We start from the raw sequence: 25,334 nt of genomic DNA on the forward strand, positions 1-25,334 counted from the left end.
AAAAAATTGGGAAGTAAAAAAAAAGTAAAAAAAAAAAGATTTTAATTACTAAAAAATACAAAACAAATGTTTACTTAACTTATTTTCAGCCAGCGGTGTCTCCGGTGCGTTGCCGGCTGTCAGGGGGACCTCTGGGTACTAAAATGACGTCATTTCTAATGGACTAGAAATGACATAATTTTAGTACCCAGAGGTCCCCCTGACAGCCGGCAACGCACCGGAGACACCGCTGGCTGAAAATAAGTTAAGTAAACATTTGTTTTGTATTTTTTATTAATTAAAATCTTTTTTTTCACTTTTTTTTTTCTAAAACCCAGGTTGGGCAGGTGCAGTATGAACCCGCCCAACCCGGGAATCTTGTTATCTATACTGCCCTGTGCCCCGGCAATATCCCATGTTAGCAACCCGGGATATTGCCGGGGCGGCAGTATGAAAGTGGTATAAGAGACATGGACTAGAGAAAGGAAAAAGGGAGAAAGAGGAAGGGGAAGTAGGGAGTGTTAGTACAGGGAAGATAAGTAGTGGGGAGGAATGGAAGGAAAATATTCAAGCTGATAGTCTTTCAATGAATTGCCACAAATGATTGACAAAGCTGAATGTCTGTACAGCCCAGTTTACAATCACCTAAACTTTCATAGTGTTCATATGGAGACCATACTTCGAAATTATATAACCCAGAAATCAGAAAGACTATAGGTACATGCGTATAATGTATGGATAATAGAGAAGAAAAGATCAGAATGTCATTGAGATATACTACCATAAACTTTACTAGACGTTCTCAAACAATTCATTAACCAAGCAATAAACAGGTACTCATAATGCTCATCACTGGTATTGAAGAGTTACATCCTTTTGTCTCCCTGTCTGATTCTTATAATGTCTTAAAGAGCTCCATTTAATGATATCCCCCTTATACTTATCAATACCTAGGTTATGGCATAAAAGTTTAAGGTAACCTAAAACCACAAAAAAAGTTGATAAATTGATTACATAAAGATGAATCTCACCACAAATAAGAGACCTCTCGGGAGTTGTAAAGGAAATTATCCCTCTAGGCAGAGGCCTACCAGCTGGCTAACAAATTGTTTATCTAAACATTTAAGAAAATAAAAAGGAAATACTTCAATTGTAATTGTTCAAGTTAAAGAGAAGATACTCGACCTAGATGACCTTCCCTGTTCATGTAAGTGCTAAAGTTTCCCATCTTCTTGGGCAGGTCTTGGTAAGATTTCCAGTTTTCCAAACTCTATAAACAAATCCCTAGAGAGCAACAATTATACAGACAATAACAATAAAAACATAAAATTTAATGTTCTTCCTTTTCTCTTCTATTATAATATAATATTGTATTATTTGAAATTTTCTATTCTAAAATAACTAACAAGCTTAACCAATAAGCTTCATATTTATTTTCAATTGTAATTGCTTATTGCATGGCAACTTCCAAGGATTCAGAAGCAGGATAATCAACCAAGCAACCTGTTATACATAAAATAGTATTAAATAGTACTAAATTATATTGGCTGCAAAGGGATGGAACATTGCAGTTGAAGTTTGCAGTTTGAGTGAAGGCTAATTAGCCTCCACACATGATTTGTCTACCTGGATTGGAAGACCTAAGGCATAAAAAACTAATCTACCGATGAGTGGATTGGAAGACTAAACTCCATGGGCCTGAATCATCAAGGCACAAATTCTGAGTGCAACCTTTCGTTTAATATTATAAGCATGTATTTAGGGTTTTGCACTCCCCAATTCAGCAAGGCATGGATCTCTAGATCAGTGTGCTTTGAAAATCGGGGAGGGGGTAGGAAGGGGGGAATGAATATACAGGTATTTCCGATTAATCTGAATAGTTTCGTTCTTGGTCCACGAAGGGGAGGCCCTCGCAGTACCCTTAGCCCGATAAGCTCCTTGAGTCCAGTTTTTGGCAGATACAGAGATGAGGTATTAAACAATAAACTTAATGCATCCCAGCTTTCATGCTGCTTTCTTTAGGTGTGCCTATGTACTTTTTAAGTAAGTTTTTTCAACAATTCTTTCTTTTTCTGTTTATTATGCTAATTGGTGCACATGTAGTGCCATACTAGAGTGCTTTAGCTAATGAGTGCTGTTAAGTCCAAGTCCAAGTCCAAGTCATGACAAGAGCTACATAAAAGTTATTAACACATGACACCTATGACAGTTTTCAGGGAAGCTCACACAAAATGTTTCAGACGGCTGCAACTGGTCAGTGCAGGGCCATAACTAGGGCTGTGCAAGAGGGACGACCGCCCAGGGCGCAACGCTGAAGAGCAGCCCAGTTTCTGAATATTTTAGGCTCATTTGGCTAAAATTGATTTCTAGGCAGTTTTTCGTCTCGCCCCATAGGCTAGAATTTGAAGTTACGGCTCTGGACCAGTGAGGCACTATCTGGTGAGCACTGAGCAAAGTAATTATATATGCCTTCAGTGGCGCACGCAGGGGGGGTTTCTGGGTCTCTAGAAACGGCGCTGTCAAAGAAGCATCCGCGGCTGCTGAATAGTGCAGTGCAGCCGAAACTGAGCTGCTGCGCATGCGCATGAGCAGCAGCTCTCTCTGGGGTTTTTTGGGGTGCTGCGCATGCGCATGAGCAGCAGCTCTCTCTGGGGTTTTTTGGGGTTTTTTTCGGTGGGGGGGGAAACCCCCCCCCCCCCTAACAATCCTGCGTGCGCCCCTGGCCTTGAAGTACTACTCCACCTAGAAATTGTACATTTTAATTTAATCCACTGTGTTACAAATGAATAAACCTATAGTTTACTGTAGTTCTTACAGATTCTTATTAGCATTGCTCATCGTCATGGTAGATAAACTGTATTACAGCACAGCCTCAGAGTTTAAACCACAAACGAAGGTTAACTACACAGTGTCATAGGGGTTACAACAATTTCCACTTGTGCAAAATGAAAGAAAGTATATAATGTGCCAGAAAAAATAGCACTGACTGTTGATTAATATACTATGAGAATATGAATGCTTTGCTTTATATTGTGTTAACATTGTCTGTTAATTTAAGATCACATCACAAATTGTAAAGATATAATTATCTTATATACAATTACAGAAATTCATTTTTTTCCATTTATAGACAATTGAAAATATCAAAGTATATCTTCATGAGAAGGAACTCTGGAAAAAGTTTCATGAAGCTGGCACTGAAATGATTATAACCAAAGCTGGCAGGTTTGTGACAAATCTATTCTATTATCTGCTGGGTGTTGATATGTAATTTCAGTTATTGCAGATTTCTTCTGTACTTTGAGTTTTTTTACATGTAGGTTATTATTGTTTTTCTGCAACCTTTTTTTCCCTGGACAAACGTGTCAAGGGCTATTTGGATATGTAAATAGCAAAACTGTCTAAAGGTGATTTCATTGCTTGTGCACGACTGTAACCAAGAACCTACTGCAAGTACATATGGTAATGTTATCACTAGGTGTAACTAGCTTTGCACAGTATCATTAATTGGAGCTGTGTAAACTAGCAGAATTAATATGATAGATGTGTCTATATCATATTTAAATGAATTTAAGTGTTTGGGCAAACTTGAAGTTTTTTTTTCTTGCCCGTTTAAATATATAGCAAAAATAGGTAATTTTTCCAACTTGTCTACTGAAAGCTGCTCGTGGGCCATATTGTTCCTAGCAAGTTATGTGTTGATGTGTGATCACAGAACAAAAATCAAATTAACAACTTAAAACTAACCTACAGTACACTCAAATGAAGCACAAACCTGCCCCCCCCCTTTCCATCCCAATATGTTTATAGTGATATGGGCAGCACGGTGGCTTAGTGGTTAGCACTTCTGCCTCACAACACTGGGGTCATGAGTTCGATTCCCGACCATGACCTTATCTGTGTGGAGTTTGTATGTTCTCCCCGTGTTTGGGTTTCCTCCAGGTGCTCTGGTTTCCTCCCACACTCCAAAAACATACTGGTAGGTTAATTGGCTGCTATCTAAATTGACTCTAGTGTCTCTGTGTGTGTATGTTAGGGAATTTAGACTGCAAGCTCAAATGGAGCAGGGACTGATGTGATTGAGTTCTCTGTACAGTGCTGCGGAATTAGTGGCGCTATATAAATAACTGATGATGATGATATAGGGCCTGACTCATTAAGGAAAGTCAAACAAAAAATTGAGTAAGTTTTCTGGACAAAACCATCATCATCATCCTCATCACCATTTATTTATATAGCGCCACTAATTCCGCAGCGCTGTACAGAGAACTCACTCACATCAGTCCCTGCCCCATTGGGACTTACAGTCTAAATTTCCTAACACACACACACAGACAGACAGACACACAGACTAAGGTCAATTTATTAGCAGCCAATTAACCTACCAGTATATTTTTGGAGTGTGGGAGGAAACCGGAGCACCCAGAGGAAACCACGCAAACATGGGGAGAACATACAAAAACCATGTTGCAATGCAAAGTTGCAAATTAGTTTATTATATTCTGCACATAAGGAAATACTTTCTGTATTTTCATGTAGCACAATAATACTTGATAGCTTGTTTGTACACTGAAATTTAAAGTTGATCTAGTGACATGCCCTACCCCAAATATAAATCTGCCATCCCATTTTAAATTTACCTTCCCTCCAATGCAACATGGTTTTGCCTTGCTTACTTACTTTTATTTAATTTTCTTTAATGAATCAGACCCATAATCAGTAAAAAAAAAAATTCAAAGGTAATCATTTAGTAATGAAGAGGCTATAGGACATAGACAAAACTCTACTGAAGCTACTAGAACTTTGCAGAAACAAAGTGCAGATTGTTTCCTAATTCCATCTAGTAGAATATGTCTTAGAAATGAATCTATGTTATTATCTAAATTATATTTTTATGTATGTTTCTTTTCAAAATTGTAAACTTTAAATTGTGTTATAATTAAATCCATGGCTCATATTTTGAGTATGTTTGCGTATTGAGCTTATCAGCATTATGTGCATTAAACACTTCTGTATTGTTAAATGGGTTATCTCGATGCTGCTAGTCTACATACTGCAGAAGGTGTCTCAAAAGGGACATTATGACTGCTTGCAGGGAATTCTCAAAGCTGGTGTCTCACTACTTACATCCCCCACACTGAGAGCGCATCAGTACAGTAGACCTTTTCCACATATTAGGGGTCCATTTACAATGGTGTCCATGGATTGCATTATATATTTGTGACATCATTCTGTCTGCATTTATACTTTTGTGATTAGTTATATGGTTTTTTAACTGGATTAATGAATGGTGACATAGGCACCATGTTCAAACCTACCATTCAGGGCTGTGTCTTAAGGTTGGAGTAAGGAGATATTGAGTTAGGTCAGAATTCTTAAGATGATTGCAAAAAATGAATAATTCCTGGGTAAAAAAATATTACACTTATAATAAAAGCATATAAGGATAGACATATATGAAACATCTGCTCTCAATATATCATCTATCGTTATGTTTCCGTAGTGTATCTTTGTTAGTGGGCTAGTAAAGCATTCATTCCTACTTACTGAAACTAAAGGATGTGTTTGATGTGAATCCCCCTGTATTGGTTAACCAGGGCAGTGACTATTATATGACTGGGGTGTACTTTGCTTTAGTATTGAATATTTGCTTTTGACTATCTTCATGATGTACATATTGAGCTAAGTATCTTCAAATTGATTAATATGTGAAATACTGATAGTCATTTAAACTACAAACCTAGTACTGCTACCTGACGCACGCTTTATCCATTTAAGTACACAGTTATGTCTGGCTATTATATCACCTGTGGAATAATAGATAATAGGAAGTTCTGTATTTTTAATTCCTCCCCTCAACCCCTTCCATTATGACTTTATTAGTGTTTTTCCTTCTTCCACCCTGGGAAATATAGCTTTCTTTTCAAAAAAAGCAAAATTATATTTAAAAAAATTGTTCATGGTCATACATTTATTAAACTATTCCCATTTTAAGCACATTCAATAAAGTCACAGACTAGCCCCAGCCCCTAGCAAAAGCATATTGGGCCAAGGGTTGAGGCATATCTGCCCTGTACTTGTTCAATTTTTATGTTTTCGGAGCGGCTGGACAACAAACATAGGTCATACCCAGTAGCACATTATTTGGTGGATCGTGCAAGCCATTCACCAATCAGAGTAGTGGGGAGTCTCCACACTCTGATTGGTGAATGACTGGTACTACAGAGTGTAGAATACTGTAACATAACCTATACAGCCTGCCAAGGGATAGCAAGAAACCACTGGAGGGGTAAGTAATTTAATTGGGCCCATTTTTACACCGATATGGAGAGGGGGAGGGGGAATTTATGACAACTTAAATTTAATTCTAACTATATTTAGTTAACATGCCATAGTGGGGAAGCACAAGGTCTGTCTAGACTGTTCTGCACATGACAAGCTCAATGCATTGGTCCAGCAGTATTGTCCCTGGTAATGATTTTTCAATGTTGGCAACTATGTGATTATGAGGCATCTGAATGAATTATTTCTATGTTAAAAATATTTTATCGCCTTCTGTTATTTTTACTGTCAAGGTCTTGGAATTTTAGTATTCTACTAGGAGTTGTTTTAATTAAATAATTATGATGCATATTGAAACCCGCCCGCCAGCACCCGCAAGAGATTCGCCTCCTAAAAGGCATATCTGCAGATGCATCCACGTCTAATTGTGTCGCAGTTACCTAAACATGTCCTTTCTGTACTCTACCTATTCTTGCCTGTCCCTGTTCTGCCTCCACTCATAAGGAAACGTGAGTGGATGCTACACAAAAAACTATATATCAACACATACATGCCATGTGCCATACAAAAATGCATATCCTACACAAAAAGAATTTGCATATGTTCAAATCTAAATGAGCCCCTTCACATATCCTATTTTAACTATTACAAATGTTTTCATTTACTACACAATTTGCGTGCAAACTATGTATATTACAAGCAAAGCCCTGAGAGCTGTTAAAAAAATCTATGGCCCTATTTAAAAAAAATGGCAAAAGTAAATTATACATGGCCTCTCCCCTTAGAGATCATTATGGAGGAAGAGTTCCTCTTTCAGGTCATAAAGAACCCACTAAACACCTCAGTTCAAATACAAGTAGAACTGAAAACATCTATAAAGTTTGTTTATTATCTTGTCAATATCTGAATCTTTCATTGTGGGTGGTTAAAATAGTACAGAAATTATAATGAGTCACTATTTCCTACCAAATTAACAATACAATGCAATAATACTACCACTACTAATAGTAATATCATGTAGCTAGAGAAATCAAACGACCATGCAGACTTTTCACCGTAGACTATAAGCTCTATGAGGCTGTAGTTTCTTTCTCTTAATATTCTATCTTTAGATCCTGACTGCCCTAGGCTAGCTCTCAAGCTGTTATTGCATTGATAGCTATGCGCAGAAAACCATGTTAATAGAAAGTAAGGGCTTACTAACCTGTTCTGTTTTCAATCACAATGCCAATGGCATCATCAACTGTATATTTGGACTTGATTGGGAACATGAACTGGGGTTAATGTATGCCTATTGGATGATAATGTGCCATTCAGAACTATATGTAATGTGTGATATGAATTCATGTTTGTATTTACATATCATATGTACAGTTAAAGCATGTTGCTTTTATATAAACTTTTCAATTGAGTGCCTGCCATAGTGAGATAGATAGGCTAGGCACTCTCTATTGTGTTTCAGTGGTAACAAGAACTGCATTATCGATACACAGAGCAACAAGTGTCTGATTATGCCATTCTGGTAAAAGAAACTAGCTCCATATGTATACTAATGATAATAATATTAATAATAATTGATGTCTGGCTGGGTACATATAATATTATCGATGTAGAGGCTCATAAAGGAATACATATGAGGTGTGTAAAAATATATTGAGTAAATAAATGTATAACATGCTGATAATTTTGGGTTGTGAACAGTGTTCAGAGTGAGGCTGTATTCAGCGGTAGGTCATACCGCCACTTCTCCTACTGCCTTCATTGTAAACCTACCAAATTCCATTCACTTACATTTTCCATACTGCCACTTCTAAATTTACACTTCGACCTCTGGTTGTGAAGCAATGCGTCCATTGCAGTCTGTGTGGCATTCTGCTTGTTTGGGCAGTTATGCATGTTGGTTATTGAAGGCTGCATAATAGGCTGGACATTATGCTGGATATTGTAGGTTGCATAGTATACAGCATCTTGTTAGTAAAGATCATACTGTTACAGTACATTATAGATTCTGCTGTATATTCATATGATATATTTACCACACAAAAACCTCGCTAAATGCAATGCGTTTCATTATGAAGCCAACAGAGTGATTACAGTGGGAAAATGCAGAGTGGGTTTTTCTCAATCTATATATTTTTTTATTGTGGTTGCATAATTTATATGGGCTCACGGTGATGTGCAAAATAGATGTGGTTTAAATTAGGGATGAGCGCACTCGGATTTATGAAATCCGAGCCCACCCGAACGTTGCGGATCCGAGTCGGATCCGAGACAGATCCGGGTATTGGCGCCAAATTCAAAAGTGAAACTGAGGCTCTGACTCATAATCCCGTTGTCGGATCTCGCGATACTCGGATCCTATAAATTCCCCGCTAGTCGCCGCCATCTTCACTCGGGCATTGATCAGGGTAGAGGGAGGGTGTGTTAGGTGGTCCTCTGTGCTGTTTAGTTCTGTGCTGTTTAGTTCTGTGCTGTGCTGTGCTGTGCTGTGCTGTGCTGTGCTGTGCTGTGTTCTGCAGTATCAGTCCAGTGGTGCTGTGTGCTGTGCTCTGTCCTTCTGAGGTCAGTGGTGCTGCTGGGTCCTGTGCTGTGTCCTGTTCAGTCCAGTGGTGCTGTGTCCTGTGCTCTGTGCTTCTAAGGGCATAGTTATTTCCCCAATATTCCCCTGTGTTTAAAAAAATAAAAAAAAGTTTTTTTAAAAAATACCAAAAACTACTTTAATATTTTTTAATTACCACAAAATTTGCACAACCAATCCTGCAGTATAAGCCCATTGGTACTGCAATATTACCAAGTTCACACATTCAGCAGTAAAAGTCCAGTGGTACTGCAATATTACAAAGTTTACACATTCTGCAGTATCAGTCCAGTGGTGCTGTGTCCTGTGCTCTGTCCTGCTGAGTTCCGTAGTGCTGCTGGGTCCTGTGCCGTGTCCTGTTCAGTCCAGTGGTGCTGTGTCCTGTGCTCTGTGCTTCTAAGGGCATAGTTATTTCCCCATTATTCCCAAGTTTTTAAAAAATAAAAAAAAAGTAAAAAAAAAATAAAAAATTTAAAAAAAAAAAAATATATAATAATTATAACCAAATTTGCAAAACCAATCCAGCATTATAAGTCCATTGGTACTGCAATATTACCAAGTTCACACATTCTGCAGTATCAGTCCAGTGGTGCTGTGTCCTGTGCTCTGTCCTGCTGAGTTCCGTAGTGCTGCTGGGTCCTGTGCCGTGTCCTGTTCAGTCCAGTGGTGCTGTGTCCTGTGCTCTGTGCTTCTAAGGGCATAGTTATTTCCCCACTATTCCCAAGTTTTTTAAAAATAAAAAAAAAGTAAAAAAAAATAAAAAATTTAAAAAAAAAAAAATATATAATAATTATAACCAAATTTGCAAAACCAATCCAGCATTATAATTTATAAGTCCATTGGTACTGCAATATTACCAAGTTCACACATTCTGCAGTATCAGTCCAGTGGTGCTGTGTCCTGTGCTCTGTCCTGCTGAGTTCCGTAGTGCTGCTGGGTCCTGTGCCGTGTCCTGTTCAGTCCAGTGGTGCTGTGTCCTGTGCTCTGTGCTTCTAAGGGCATAGTTATTTCCCCACTATTCCCAAGTTTTTTAAAAATAAAAAAAAAGTAAAAAAAAATAAAAAATTTAAAAAAAAAAAAATATATAATAATTATAACCAAATTTGCAAAACCAATCCAGCAGTATAAGTCCATTGGTACTGCAATATTACCAAGTTCACACATTCTGCAGTATCTTGTGCTACATATAATGGAGACCAAAAATTTGGAGGATAAAGTAGGGAAAGATCAAGACCCACTTCCTCCTAATGCTGAAGCTGCTGCCACTAGTCATGACATAGACGATGAAATGCCATCGACGTCGTCTTCCAAGCCCGATGCCCAATCTCGTAGTACCGGGCATGTAAAATCCAAAAAGCCCAAGTTAAGAAAAAGTAGCAAAAAGAGAAACTTAAAATCATCTGAGGAGAAACGTAAAGTTGCCAATATGCCATTTACGACACGGAGTGGCAAGGAACGGCTTAGGCCCTGGCCCGTGTTCATGACTAGTGGTTCAGCTTCACCCACGGATCTTAGCCCTCCTCCTCCTCCCCCCCCCTACAAAAAATTGAAGAGAGTTATGCTGTCAGCAACAAAACAGCAAACAACTCTGCCTTCTAAAGAGAAATTATCACAAATCCCCAAGGCGAGTCCAAGGGTGTTGGTGGTTGTCAAGCCTGACCTTCCCATCACTGTACGGGAAGAGGTGGCTCGGGAGGAGGCTATTGATGATGTAGCTGGCGCTGTGGAGGAACTTGATGATGAGGATGGTGATGTGGTTATTGTAAATGAGGCACCAGGGGGGGAAACAGCTGATGTCCATGGGATGAAAAAGCCCATCGTCATGCCTGGTCAGAAGACCAAAAAATGCACCTCTTCGGTCTGGAGTTATTTTTATCCAAATCCAGACAACCAATGTATGGCAATATGTAGCTTATGTAAAGCTCAAATAAGCAGGGGTAAGGATCTTGCCCACCTAGGAACATCCTCCCTTATACGTCACCTGAATAACCTTCATAGTTCAGTGGTTAGTTCAGGAACTGGGGCTAGGACCCTCATCGGTACAGGGACACCTAAATCCCGTGGTCCAGTTGGATACACACCAGCAACACCCTCCTCGTCAACTTCCTCCACAATCTCCATCAGATTCAGTCCTGCAGCCCAAGTCAGCAGCCAGACTGAGTCCTCCTCAATACGGGATTCATCCGAGGAATCCTGCAGCGGTACGCCTACTACTGCCACTGCTGCTGTTGCTGCTGTTAGTCGGTCATCTTCCCAGAGGGGAAGTCGTAAGACCGCTAAGTCTTTCACAAAACAATTGACCGTCCAACAGTCGTTTGCCATGACCACCAAATACGATAGTAGTCACCCTATTGCAAAGCGTATAACTGCGGCTGTAACTGCAATGTTGGTGTTAGACGTGCGCCCGGTGTCCGCCATCAGTGGAGTGGGATTTAGAGGGTTGATGGAGGTATTGTGTCCCCGGTACCAAATCCCCTCGAGATTCCACTTCACTAGGCAGGCGATACCAAAAATGTACAGAGAAGTACGATCAAGTGTCCTCAGTACTCTTAAAAATGCGGTTGTACCCACTGTCCACTTAACCACGGACATGTGGACAAGTGGTTCTGGGCAAACGAAGGACTATATGACTGTGACAGCCCACTGGGTAGATGCATCCCCTTCCGCAGCAACAGCAACAGCTGCATCAGTAGCAGCATCTACAAAATGGCTGCTCATGCAAAGGCAGGCAACATTGTGCATTACAGGCTTTAATAAGAGGCACAACGCTGACAACATATTAGAGAAAATGAGGGAAATTATCTCCCAGTGGCTTACCCCACTTAGACTCTCATGGGGATTTGTGGTGTCAGACAATGCCAGTAACATTGTGCGGGCATTAAATATGGGCAATTTCCAGCACGTCCCATGTTTTGCCCACACCATTAATTTGGTGGTGCAGCATTACCTCAAGAGTGACAGGGGTGTGCAGGAGATGCTTGCGGTGGCGCGCAAAATTGCTGGACACTTTCGGCATTCAGCCAGTGCCTACCGCAGACTAGAGGCACATCAAAAAAGCATGAACCTGCCCTGCCATCACCTCAAACAAGAGGTTGTGACGCGCTGGAACTCCACCCTCTATATGCTGCAGAGGATGGAGGAGCAGCAAAAGGCCATTCAGGCCTACACAGCCACCTACGACATAGGCAAAGGAGTGGGGATGCGCCTCAGTCAAGCGCAGTGGAGACTGATTTCCGTGTTGTGCAAGGTTCTGCAGCCATTTGAACTTGCCACACGAGAAGTCAGTTCCGACACTGCCAGCTTGAGTCAGGTCATTCCCCTGATCAGGCTGTTGCAGAAGCAGCTGGAGAAAGTGAGGGAGGAGCTGGTAAGCCATTGCGATTACACCAAGCATGTAGCTCTTGTGGATGTAGCCCTTCGTACGCTTTGCCAGGATCCGAGGGTGGTCACCCTTTTAAAGTCAGAGGAATACATTCTGGCCACCGTGCTCGATCCTCGGTTTAAAGCGTATGTTGTGTCTCTGTTTCCGGCGGACACAAGTCTACAGCGGTGCAAAGACCTGCTGGTCAGGAGATTGTCCTCTGAAGAGGACCGTGACATGCCAACAGCTCCACCCTCATTTTCTTCCACATCTATGGCTGCGAGGAAAAAGCTCAGTTTTCCCAAAAGAGGCACTGGCGGGGATGCTGATAACATCTGGTCCGGACTGAAGGACCTGCCAACCATTGCAGACATGTCTACTCTCGCTGCATTGGATGCTGTCACAATAGAAAAAATTGTGGATGATTACTTTGCTGACACCATCCAAGTAGACATGTCAGACAGTCCATATTGTTACTGGCAGGAAAAAAAGGCAGTTTGGAAGCCCCTGTACAAACTGGCTCTATTTTACCTGAGTTGTCCCCCCTCCAGTGTGTACTCGGAAAGAGTTTTTAGTGCAGCGGGGAACCTGGTCAGTGAGCGGCGAAGGAGGTTGCTTCCTCACAACGTTGAAAAAATTATGTTTATAAAAATGAATAATCAATTCCTCAATGAAGTACAGCACTGCCCTCCAGATACTACAGAGGGACCTGTGGTTGTGGAGTCCAGCGGGGACGAATTGATAATGTGTGATGAGGAGGAAGTACACACTGTAGGGGGAGAGGAATCAGAGGTTGAGGATGAGGACGACATCTTGCCTCAGTAGAGCCTGTTTAGTCTGTACAGGGAGAGATGAATAGCTTTTTTGGTGTGGGGGCCCAAACAAACCAATCATTTCAGCCAAAGTTGTTTGGTAGGCCCTGTCGCTGAAATGATTGGTTTGTTAAAGTGTGCATGTCCTATTTCAACAACATAAGGGTGGGTGTGAGGGCCCAAGGACAATTCCATCTTGGAACTTTTTTTTTTGCATTATATGACCAAGCAACAGTCGTTTGCCATGTTCAAAAAGTAAAACCAAATGTAAAAAAATTCAAGAAATTAAACCAAAAGTAAAATGCCGTGTCATAATTTAAAACAAGAGGTATTGACGTGCTCTAAAACTACTGTATTGTTGTTTATATTTTATAAACACTACACTTGAAAGCTTGAGTCTTTCAATAGAAAAGTAACTGTCCATTGCACGAATATTTGCAACAGGGACAATTTTAGGGTTAAGAAAGTCAACTAATAATAACACTTCGACGCTGTGTGTCTTTATAAACACTACACTTGGAAGTTGGAGGAGGTATTGTGGCCCCGGCACCAAATTTACTACCGGGGCCACTCCACTGTGCAGTCCATATTTAGGTGTATCAGATATTAAACAACGGTGACAGTTGATGCCCAATTTTTTAATTATATTGTGGCCTCGGTACCAAATTGTGTACCGGGGCCACCCCACTACGCAGTCCAGATACTTGTTTGGTGGAATTCAGACCAGTTGAGGGTTTTATTATTATATTGTGTGGACCACTCTATCTATACCACACTACAACTCTATACCACTCTATTTCCTACTTTAATTCTATTTCATACTTTAATTCTATTTCCTACTTTAATTCTATTACTAATTAATTACCATAAAGAGGAACAAAATAAACCAATTTTACCAAAAGTATAATATGACTTAGACTTACAAACACTACACTTTAAAGATCGTGCCTTTAAATGAAAAAGTCAGTCTTCATTGCACGACTATGTGCAACAGGGACATTTTTTTGGGTTTACAAAGTCAAACAATAACACTTCGACCCTGTCTGTCTGGGGTCTCTCAATGACGAATTGTCTGTACCATGTTTGGAGGAGGTATTGTGGCCCCGGTATCAAATTGGGTACCGGGGCCACCCCACTATGCAGTCCAGATACTTGTTTGGTGGAATTCAGACACGTGGAGGGTTTTTTAATTATATTGTGGCCTCGGTACCAAATTGTGTACCGGGGCCACCACACTACGCAGTCAAGATAGATAGATGCGTATTGCGTATCATAGATAAAGTACATTCAGTGGTGTGGGGCAAATTGAAAAATATTCAAAATGCACTGACATTATCAAAAACAAGAGGTTGTCACACGCTAAAACTCCAACATGTATATGATGGAGAGGATGGAGGAGCAGCCGTATGTGTAGTGTAATGCAGATCTGTTGAAGGTTTTTTATATATTTTATTGTGGTGCCCAGTGCCCACTCCTCTACGCAGTCCAGGTACAATTATTGGTGCGAATCATAAAAGTTCAGGGTTTTTAAGATATTGTGGTGACCCACTCCTCTACGCAGTCCAGGTACAATTATTGGTGCGAATCATAAAAGTTCAGGGTTTTTAAGATATTGTGGTGACCCACTCCTCTACGCAGTCCAGGTACAATTATTGGTGCGAATCATAAAAGTTCAGGGTTTTTAATATATATTGTGGTGACCCACTCCTCTACGCAGTCCAGGTACAATTATTGGTGCGAATCATAAAAGTTCAGGGTTTTTAAGATATTGTGGTGACCCACTCCTCTACGCAGTCCAGGTACAATTATTGGTGCGAATCATAAAAGTTCAGGGTTTTTAAGATATTGTGGTGACCCACTCCTCTACGCAGTCCAGGTACAATTATTGGTGCGAATCATAAAAGTTCAGGGTTTTTAAGATATTGTGGTGACCCACTCCTCTACGCAGTCCAGGTACAATTATTGGTGCGAATCATAAAAGTTCAGGGTTTTTAAGATATTGTGGTGACCCACTCCTCTACGCAGTCCAGGTACAATTATTGGTGCGAATCATAAAAGTTCAGGGTTTTTAAGATATTGTGGTGACCCACTCCTCTACGCAGTCCAGGTACAATTATTGGTGCGAATCATACAAGTTCAGGGTTTTTAATATATTGTGGTGACCCACTCCTCTACGCAGTCCAGGTACATTTATTGGTGTGATTCATAAAAGTTCAGTGTTTTTAATATATATTGTGGTGACCCACTCCTCTACGCAGTCCAGGTACATTTATTGGTGCGAATCATACAAGTTGATGGTTTTCTTATTATATATATTGTGGTGACCCACTCCTCTACGCAGTCCAGGTACATTTATTGGTGCGAATCATAAAAGTTCAGGGTTTTTAAGATATTGTGGTGACCCACTCCTCTACGCAGTCCAGGTACAATTATTGGTGCGAATCATAAAAGTTCAGGGTTTTTAATATATTGTGGTGACCCACTCCTCTACGCAGTCCAGGTACAATTATTGGTGCGAATCATAAAAGTTCAGGGTTTTTAAGATATTGTGGTGACCCACTCCTCTACGCAGTCCAGGTACAATTATTGGTGCGAATCATAAAAGTTCAGGGTTTTTAATATATATTGTGGTGACCCACTGCTCTACGCAGTCCAGGTACAATTATTGGTGCGAATCATAAAAGTTCAGGGTTTATAATATATTGTGGTGACCCACTCCTCTACGCAGTCCAGAAAGATACCTTGTTGCAACGTTTTGGACTAATAACTATATTGTGAGGTGTTCAGAATACACTGTAAATTAGTGGAAATACTTGTTATTGAATGTTATTGAGGTTAATAATAGCCTAGGAGTGAAAATAAGCCCAAAAACTTGATTTTTAAACTTTTTATGTTTTTTTCAAAAAAAATCCGAATCCAATACCTTAAATCCGAACCGAGACCTTTCGTCAAGTGTTTTGCGAGACAAATCCGAACCTCAAAAATAATGAAAATCCGGATCCAAAACACAAAACACGAGACCTCAAAAGTCGCCGGTGCACATCCCTAGTTTAAATTGTGCTTTAATGCTCTTTCGATATGGTGGAATCACTAGCAAAATCTCTTTGTTGAAGGGAAGTAAAAAGAGTATGGCAAGTAATGGTGAGTTTGTGACATCTTGTCCTCAGTTACATATGTAGATCCATGCCTGGTACAAAGACTAATGTGCAGGGTGATATAATGTGCTAAGGCTAATGCACTGACCTCTCCCACATCATGCTCACTTTCTCTTTTTTAATCATTTTTAAACCTGATGCAATTTACTGAATGTCAGGAGTGCTGGTTGTCAGCTGGGACAAGAAGCAAGAGAGCAATGTGGGCACAGTATTATTGCAGGCACACCTATGGGGACATCACTCATCCCTTTGGCAAAAATGACAGAGGTGGAGCAACTGCAGGATCTTTTCCTCCATTTTTCTCCAGGCCATAATATGTAGAAATTGATTGTATTGTCTTCAAACACAGAAGGAATCATTATACCACCACCCTCAGATTATTTTTTATTGCAGAACACTGTTACTGGATGACAAGATAGCTAGAAAGCATATTCAAGAAATTGGACATCACTCATCACAAAAGGTTCACCTTAGGATGATATTGAAATACTCTATTTTATCTATTTACATCAGCACACCACGAGAGCACATCAGCACATATCACTTTCTTAGTTGAACTCTCATTAGTGGTCTTGGAGATTACTAAATCAAATGAGTTATTGAGTTTTATCATTTTTCAAAGTTATTGGAACAGCGTTGTTATCACAACTTACGCCTGTGTTCGTTTTTAGCATCTTGAGCTCAAAGTCATTTTTTATAATGACTGAATGTGTGTTATATATGTGTATTTTTAAGATACTCTTTTATCTATTTAGATGTGATACTGTTTCTATATAAATTAATTATATCTAATATACCTTTACAGCATTGGGTTTGGCATGATTATATTTTGACGAGTTGCAACGCTGTAAAAAACATTTTTTATTTGTTTATCTTCAAGAAATTAAACGATATTGTTTCATTTTGTCAAAGTGTGGTGGCCGAGTACTGATGGGATTTCCTTCCCTTACCTTGTCCTCCAGACACGAGTCAGGTTCTTTTTTGGTCGGATATCCGGTGGTCAGGAGATAAATACTTCAATGAGAGGGACAAGGATTGGTCAAATAACTTGGGTTTATTAATAATGTGGTAAAGATAATTTTGGTAAGCCACCGCGCCACTGACCCCTTCAACTCAATGGTAATGACAAAATATTCATTTGATCAACATAGAGCATAATAGCATTTAACATATAATATACAACTGGTGAGTATAAGGCACAATAGTGATAACATCTTCAATAACAATAAATCAATTTTTAGGTAAATCACTTAACATTAACATTCAACTAAAACATTTGGTGCACCAATATTATCCCTGGTAACGTTACCATATTTTACACTCAGTCCTGGGCTGACCTGTGCACAGGAATTTTGTAGTACATTAAATCTGTCAGCATGGAGGAAAGCAAGTGGAGGAATCTGTGACAAAGGTGATTTGCAGACCTACTGTACTTTCAACTAGAGTTCCTTCATATGATCGACTTCCAGCAGTAATACATCTTATCTCTCTCAGCCTGTTGCTGAGGTAGTGAGCAGCTACATGGAAAGATTCAACTCAGATTTCTTATCTTTCGGTCTGTCTTCTTGTCACTCATAAACCTCATCTCTCTCCCTCAGAAGTCTAGAACTTTCCTCTCCCCACTGCCTTCTGGGAGTTCACAGTTATTACCAAACTCAGTGGACTTGTTGCTATGACACAAACTCCTCCTTCCTGCACATCATCCTGGACACGCCTCTTCAGTTCAACTGTCAACTGTCATTCCCACTGTGTCTTTCTCAGCCTCTATTAACCCCTTGTAGCTCTGCATTTCAAAAGCGTTTATGTATTTCCTCTGTGCTGTTTAACAGGGTTTTGGGGCACCACAAAAGCAGCACAATTTGGTGAGCTATAGTGGTACACCAATCCAGAATAGGGTCATTTTGTCTATGCCTATGTACATTGAGGTGCCAAGTTACATAGAAAGTGGAAAGTACATACAGTACATCTCACCACAGATATCTTGAGAAGAGCCAGGAAGAATACATGTCTATTACAGAACACTGGGTGCACATTGTCAGCTGTGCTATTGATAACAGCTTCATTGGTAACTCTATTAGCCAACATATTCTTCTCATCATCATTACTGTGTAACCACATGAAAATGTGTTTTAGATGTTGCTTTACCATGATTATTGTTATTATTATCGTAGATTTGTAAGGCACTACAGTGTTCCACAGTGCCATACAGCAGGGAAAACAGTACATACATAAAACAGAGACATAAAATGTAAACAAAATAAATGCAGACATGAATACAAGGAGTATGAAGGACCCTGCTCATTAGAGATCTTACATTCTAAGTGGAAGAGGGCACAGTTGAAACAAGAGGAGCAAATGTGGGACAGAATGGAGACAGTTGTGAGGGTGCATTAGTATGAATAGTGTTATCAGGGACAAAGACACCTCTAAAAAAGAGATGGGTTTTCAAAGAGCATTGAAGGCTGTGGGAAAGTCTGACTGAGTGTGGTAGGGAATTCCATAAGGGAAGAGCAGCTCGGGAGAAGTCTTGTAGATGGGACTGAGAGGTGGTTACCAGAGACAAAACAAGGCGAAGGTCAAAACTAGATCTAAAGAGAGCGGGAGGGAGAATATTTTAATATGAGATTTGAGATGTATACAGGTATAGTGTTGTTGAGAGCTTTGTAAGTAAGAGTGAGTGATTTGAATTCAATTCTAGAGGACACGGAGCCAGTGTAGGGATTTGCAAAGTGGTGCAGCAGATGTAGAGCAGTGAGAGAGGAAGATCAGCCTTGCAGCAGCATTTAGGATGGATTGAAGTGTGGATATATGATTGTCAGGAATGCCAGATAGCAGGAGGTTGGAATAGTTAAGACCGGAGATGATGAGAGAATGGATAAGTGTTTTGGTAGCATGTTCAGTAAGAAAAGGGCGTATTCTGGCAATGTTTTTAAGGTACAGTAGACAGGACTGGGAGAGAGTCTGGATGTCAGGAATAAAGCAGAGGGTGAAGTGAAGTGTGACACCAAAGCAGCGGGCTTGGGACTCTTAGAAAATCGTGGTGTTATTGACAGTGAGGGAGATTTGAGGACAGGTGGTGACTATACCATACCATCCTATGTTTGCTGAGCTTTAACTGGACTCAGTGACCTGTGGATCAACATGGACTAACTACACACATGCCCTAATTTAATTTCTGAAATGCTTTATGCAGTAAAGTCTGCAAGGGGAGACTTGTTAGACAGAATAAGCTCTTACCTCAGATACAACTGGAACATTATGTTATATCTGATAAAATGAAACTATTTGCCAACATATCACTTGAAAATATAATGTCCAGCAATTTGGAATTCTGCAATGACAACAAAGGAAAAGCCTCTCAAGCAACAAAAGGCTGTTAATAGAGCTAACTAAAAACTTGTTGGCATAAGTGCCAAGATGGTGCCAAGATGGGGCAGCATGGTGGCCTAGTGGTTAGCACCTCTGCCTCACAGCACTGGGGTCATGAGTTCAATTCTCAACCATGGCTTTATCTGTGTGGAGTTTGTATGTTCTCCCCGTGTTTGCGTGGGTTTCCTCCGGGTGCTCCGGTTTCCTCCCACACTCCAAAAACATACTAGTAGGTTAATTGGCTGCTATCAAAATTGACCCTAGTCTCTCTGTCTGTGTGTGTATGTTAGGGAATTTAGACTGTAAGCTCCAATAGGGCAGGGACTGATGTGAATGAGTTCTCTGTACAGCACTGCTTAATTAGTGGCACTATATAAATAAATGGTGATGATGATGATGAAGATAAGACCTAGGCACTAGGAAATAACTGTGACCCTTTGCCAGGTACTAGTGCTCTTTTGCGATGAGTATGCTTGGCCAACAAAGAGAAAAACGATGGTTGAGAGTATGACAGTGAGAAAATTCCCCCTATACTTGAAGCCATGCTGCACTGTCTACAGGGTAAGAAAGCATAACTGCTATTAAAAACCACCCACAGTCATATTGGCCATGACTGATTTTTACGGTTGATTTTTGTACTAATAGTGACATATACTATATATGAAAGTGGAAGAGCTGGGCAGATCTTAACTTTTTATCTGTTGGGCAAAGTATGTAATTTATCAGTTCAGCAACAAGTCTGATTACGGTGTTGATTTGGGATGAAAGTAGATGTGACATTAATAGCATATGAAACAAAAGGAGGCACCATCCAACAGATAAATGGTAGCATTTGCTAATTGTGTTCACTATCATATCTTTTAACTATAAACAATAACCTTCTGGGGCTTATACAACTTAGATTAAGTCCACAGAAAAAATACCCCACAACCATGGTATATAGGTGACATCATGTAAAGTGACTCATTGTTCACCCCACTCAAGCAGACCCCATAGAATACCAAGGGCAAAATGTATCAAGTTGTATTTTGCCCAAATCACTTGTTTTCCCACAATGTTTCACACAGGATTTAAAACAGCTTTTTTTTAAAGCAGCAAGTTTGTTAAAGGCAGAATGTAGACGAAAATAAGATGGATAGCCCTGATCCTAACTGGGGCATGAATGTTGGAAGTAGGCTTCCATGAACCATATCCCTGCCAATGGACATGGTATTGCAGGCAACCTCAATAGACCAAGAATCAAGGATGCAATCAAACTTTTATTCTGGCTAAGAACTGGAGGAGGAGGTTATTAACCAGGACATGTAAATGGATCTCTGCAATAAGGTTTTAGGAGGGAAGTGTGGTAAATATGATGGATCCGTAGAGAGGTACTTTTAAATGGTATGTGACTGGTCCCTGGTGAACTAAAACTTGATATTGTCCAATATACTTGGGATCAGTAGTCGAGTGGGCTGGTATACAGTGGTATTCCATACAGCCACTTCTCCTGCTGCTTTCATTGTAAAATTATGAAACTATCATTCACTTACATTTTTCATATCGCCCCGTCTAAATTTGCCTATTGCCACTTCTAAATTTCTACTTCGACCACTGCTTGGGACCCAATTTAGCTGAAGGAAGATTCTGTTGAGTGCTGAGAGTGGCCAACCCAGGTCAAGTCTCCAACTTTGAAGATAGATGCATGAGAACAATGTCAATAATCAGGAAATTGTTTACAGTGCAATCAGGTGGAGGAAAGAGAAGTTTGTTGTTTCTGATGAACTGGTTAGAGAGCAAAAAGTCAGTGTGATACAGTAGGAATTGGACTAATTATTGTAAATTTTGGAATGGATGCAGGATGATAACCATAAGTGGCTAAAAAGGACAGGTGCTCAGGCACGGGCTGGCAGGTTTCGGCCCGGGGGGGGGGCGCACAGGCGGCCGCATCACGTGACACGCGATGTGTGTCACGTGATGCGGACGCCTGTGCGCTGACGAGGCCACATCGGTACTATTGAAAAAAAAAAATCATGGGGGGAAATGGGAGGAGGCAGCCGGCCCGAACAGCCGTTAGACTGAGTGGCCCGTGTGCCCGCTGCCCCCCGGTCCAGCCTGCCCCTGCAGGTGCTTGTGGCAGTATGTTTGTGTTGCTGAAAGCAAATTCAGTCAGAGGAAAGTACTGGTAACAACCATCCTGGAGATGGAAGATGAAGCAGTTAGATATTGCTAAAGGATTTGAAAGTAATGGGATAACACACCTTAACTTGAAGGGAAAAACAAAAATTGCACCAGACTCTAGAAATTAACTGAGCACCATGATCTGTCAGTGAGGAGGTCATGGTGACGAAAATTTCTCGGATGAGGATATCTGACGTGTCTAATGGACAGAGCAATTTCCTATATGGATGTGGAAAGTGGATGGAAGTGAGGTTTTGATGAGTTGTTCTGGCATGGATCTGTCAAAGAAGATCTGATTGAACTATGGCCAGAGTCAGATTAAGAGGGGGAGACATAGGGAGCACATGTCCTGGGTCCCCCTTTCTCAGTAGGCCTCCCAGCACCTAGCACTAGAGACAGTTTCATGCCTCAAGCATTTTTAAATGCATGGGCTAAATTAACTTTACAGACTCCTTTTAGTGCTGTTTGATCATTTTAAGGAGAAGTCAGACTGCCCCACAGTACAGTGCTCAGATAAGAAGTGTATTCCTCAATTTGACCCCTTTGCATTTCTGACAAGGTCATAAGGTCCCATTGGTTGTAACTTGGTGAACCATATTGCTCCTGCATATCTATCCATCAGATCCATAATAAGCTACAACGGACACTGCTTTTCAATTGTAATTAAGAAGCAGTGGTAATTGTTAGGAAATCAATGGAGTAATGGTGTATGTTGTATTTACAAACAACATGGATTTTACTGAAGAGTTCAAAAGCAGACAAGAAATAAAAAGAACCTGCTGGTAGGATGATAAGGCACAAGGTTATAAAAGAGTAATATGTCAGTCTGAGGCAATGCAAGATATGAAGTAGAACACTGAAGATATTTCTGGTTCAAGGTTACCCAGTCTTAGGCAATGCAAAGTAGTAACTAATGTCTCTTGTAACAAGGCTTGTGCAAATTATCACAGACTCCAATCATATCTGCAAAGCCCTACTGGAGAGCAAGCAATAATTACCGCCGTCCATGTCTGGGGATTCTGAGTTGATGCACAGCCGAAGACAGGAGACAACAGAAGCACTGATAGGAAGAAACAAACTGAATGAAGCAACCAGGTTTCTTGTATCCAGAATGAGTAAAGCCAGAACCAGGAAAACTGCATGGTGCAGTCCAGAAATCAGGATACAATTACTATTGAAATAGGAACTGGTGCAGAGACAGGAACAAATAGATGAGGATGCAGGAGCCAAGATCATGCGTGTCAAACACTAACACTGGCAATGAGTGCATGGCTAGTCAGAGTTTAAATATTGAAGTGTTCCAATAAACTCACAAGAAAGGGAACATGTGCACTGCAGCTCAGAACTAATTGAAAGCAGAAATGCAGGGAACAGTCTTTCAGAAGGAGAAACATCTGTGTAGCTGAAGTGCATGGCAGATCTCAGTGCTCACAGGATGCAAGGGATATTTCATCCTAACATTAATTGTGATTACAATGTGATAGCCCATAAAGAACCATCTCTTTCCTTGACAAAAAAATATAGGATCCCCAGAGATGAGGACTAAGGTAAGTTGTATATAAGTCTCCTTCAAAACTGTATTAGTAGGTAACCTGGTGGAATGAGGCCAAAACCGGTGATGCAGCTTGCCGGTCCTGCTGGAGTTGCCGGGCCTGCCAATCAATGATTGGGGCTGTTTGTAACTAACCAAGGAAAACCAAGAATTACAGGGAAACAGGGAGAGTCATTAACATTGTATGATATGCTTTCAACATGTTTATCGGAAACACACAACGTGAGAGGGACAGTTCTCCGGGCAACTAGAGATCCAGTCAAGATGGAGCAATCAACAGATCATATGGGTGCTGGGTGCGATTTCTTTATACAAGTAGTTTTCTTTTCTGACACAAAACCTCAATCCACAAAGTTTTGTCTTCCCCAGATTGAATGAAAGCAATCAACCTTATATCAAGGCCATTCCCCTTCAAGTGGATAGAGCCAGTGTAATTAGTCCAGGATAATGGGGAGGTTGGGACTGGATACACTTGATTCATATCTTCCCGATCTAGACAAAGCCAATATTTTCTCAGAAAGTCTCTTCAATTTAATGGAACACTGGAAAGCGTAGTGACCTGGTTGACCACAGTAGAGATATAGATTCAATGCTCGGCTGTGATCCTTCTCTTCCCGGGTTTTAGGATCCTGAGTAAATCGCAGCCACAGGGGCTCAAATTCAGGATTGTGGACTAAATAGCAGACTTTGGAGCAAACTTTGGAGAAAGAGGAACGCAGAAACAAACAGAAGACTAGAATATCAAAATACAATGGAGTCAGGAGCTACACAGGGTAAGCACGGGATGCATCAACTCTGCTGGAGGCGGGAGAAGCACAGGACAGATATGATATACTGTAGCCAGGGCCGGATTCACCTGAGGTCTAACTGGGCTACAGCCCAGGGGCCTTGAGCATTTGGGGGGCCCGCTGGAGTTCATCGGGTCGGGGGCGTCCACGCCCCCAGCTCCGACTGTCAGTTGAAAATGGCAAGCAGCTAACAGCAAATGTTATGCTGTTAGCTGCCTGCTGTCACTGTAGCCCTTCCACGGCATGCAGTAATCTTCTTACTGAGGAGATCTCACGAGAGTGAGACTAAAAGTCATAGTCTCACTCTCATGAGATCTCCTCAGTAAGGAGCTTACTGCGCGCCCCTGATGAACTACAGTGACGGAAGAACGGAAGAAGGTAAGCATTGGGGGGGCCTCACGGAAGGGGGGGGAGCTCACGGAGTAGGGGGGCCCTCACAGTACCCTTAGCCCGGGGGCCTCCATCTCTTAATCCGGCCCTGACTGTAGCTTGCTGGAAGCAGGCGCTACATAGTATTCAGGGCAGCACGGTGGCTAAGTGGTTAGCACTTCTGCCTCACATCACTGGGGTCATGAGTTCAATTCCCGACCATGGCCTTATCTGTGTGGAGTTTATCTGTTCTCACTGTGTGTGCGTGGGTTTCCTCTGGGTTCTCCAGTATCATCCCACACGCCAAAAACATACTAGTAGGTTAATTCACTGCTATAAAATTGACCCTAGTCTCTCTCTGTCTGTCTGTCTGTGTATGTATGTTAGGGAATTTAGACTGTAAGCTCCAATGGGGCAGGGACTGATGTGAGTTCTCTGTACAGCGCTGCGGAATTTGTGGAGCTATATAAATAAATGGTGATGATGATGATGATTCAGTACTTTGTAGCTTTTAACACACAGCATTATGGGTTCCAGGTAATAGAGGGAAATACAGAATCATCATCATCATCACCATTTATTTATATAGCGCCACTGATTCCGCAGCGCTGTACAGAGAACTCATTCATATCAGTCCCTGCCCCATTGGGGCTTACAGTCTAAATTCGCTAATATACACACACACAGACACACTAGGGTCAATTTTGATAGCAGCCAATTAACCTACCAGTATGTTTTTGGAGTGTGGGACGAAACCGGAGCACCCGGAGGAAACCCACGCAGACACAGGGAGAACATACAAATTCCACACAGATAAGGCCATGGACGGGAATTGAACTCATGACCCCAACACAGAATGCCTGCATATTTCACAGCTCTTCACACTGATGGGTTTAAGATAATACAAATTACACACAATGACACGAAAT

General features: G+C 40.9%; 1 protein-coding gene across 1 annotated transcript in view; it reads left to right on the forward strand.

The window, feature by feature from the left end:
* The first annotated feature begins 2,210 nt into the window (after window positions 1-2,210).
* Window positions 2,211-25,334, forward strand: part of TBX4 (T-box transcription factor 4) — a 165,417-nt gene continuing 142,293 nt past the window's right edge. Inside the window, exons 1-2 of the mRNA XM_075197747.1 lie at window positions 2,211-2,271; window positions 3,114-3,204. Of these exons, the coding sequence (XP_075053848.1) occupies window positions 2,211-2,271; window positions 3,114-3,204 (152 nt within the window). The remainder of the gene's footprint in view (window positions 2,272-3,113; window positions 3,205-25,334) is intronic.

The sequence above is a fragment of the Mixophyes fleayi genome, chromosome 2 (genome assembly GCF_038048845.1).
Source record: "Mixophyes fleayi isolate aMixFle1 chromosome 2, aMixFle1.hap1, whole genome shotgun sequence".
In the NCBI taxonomy this organism is placed as follows: Eukaryota; Metazoa; Chordata; class Amphibia; order Anura; family Limnodynastidae; genus Mixophyes; species Mixophyes fleayi.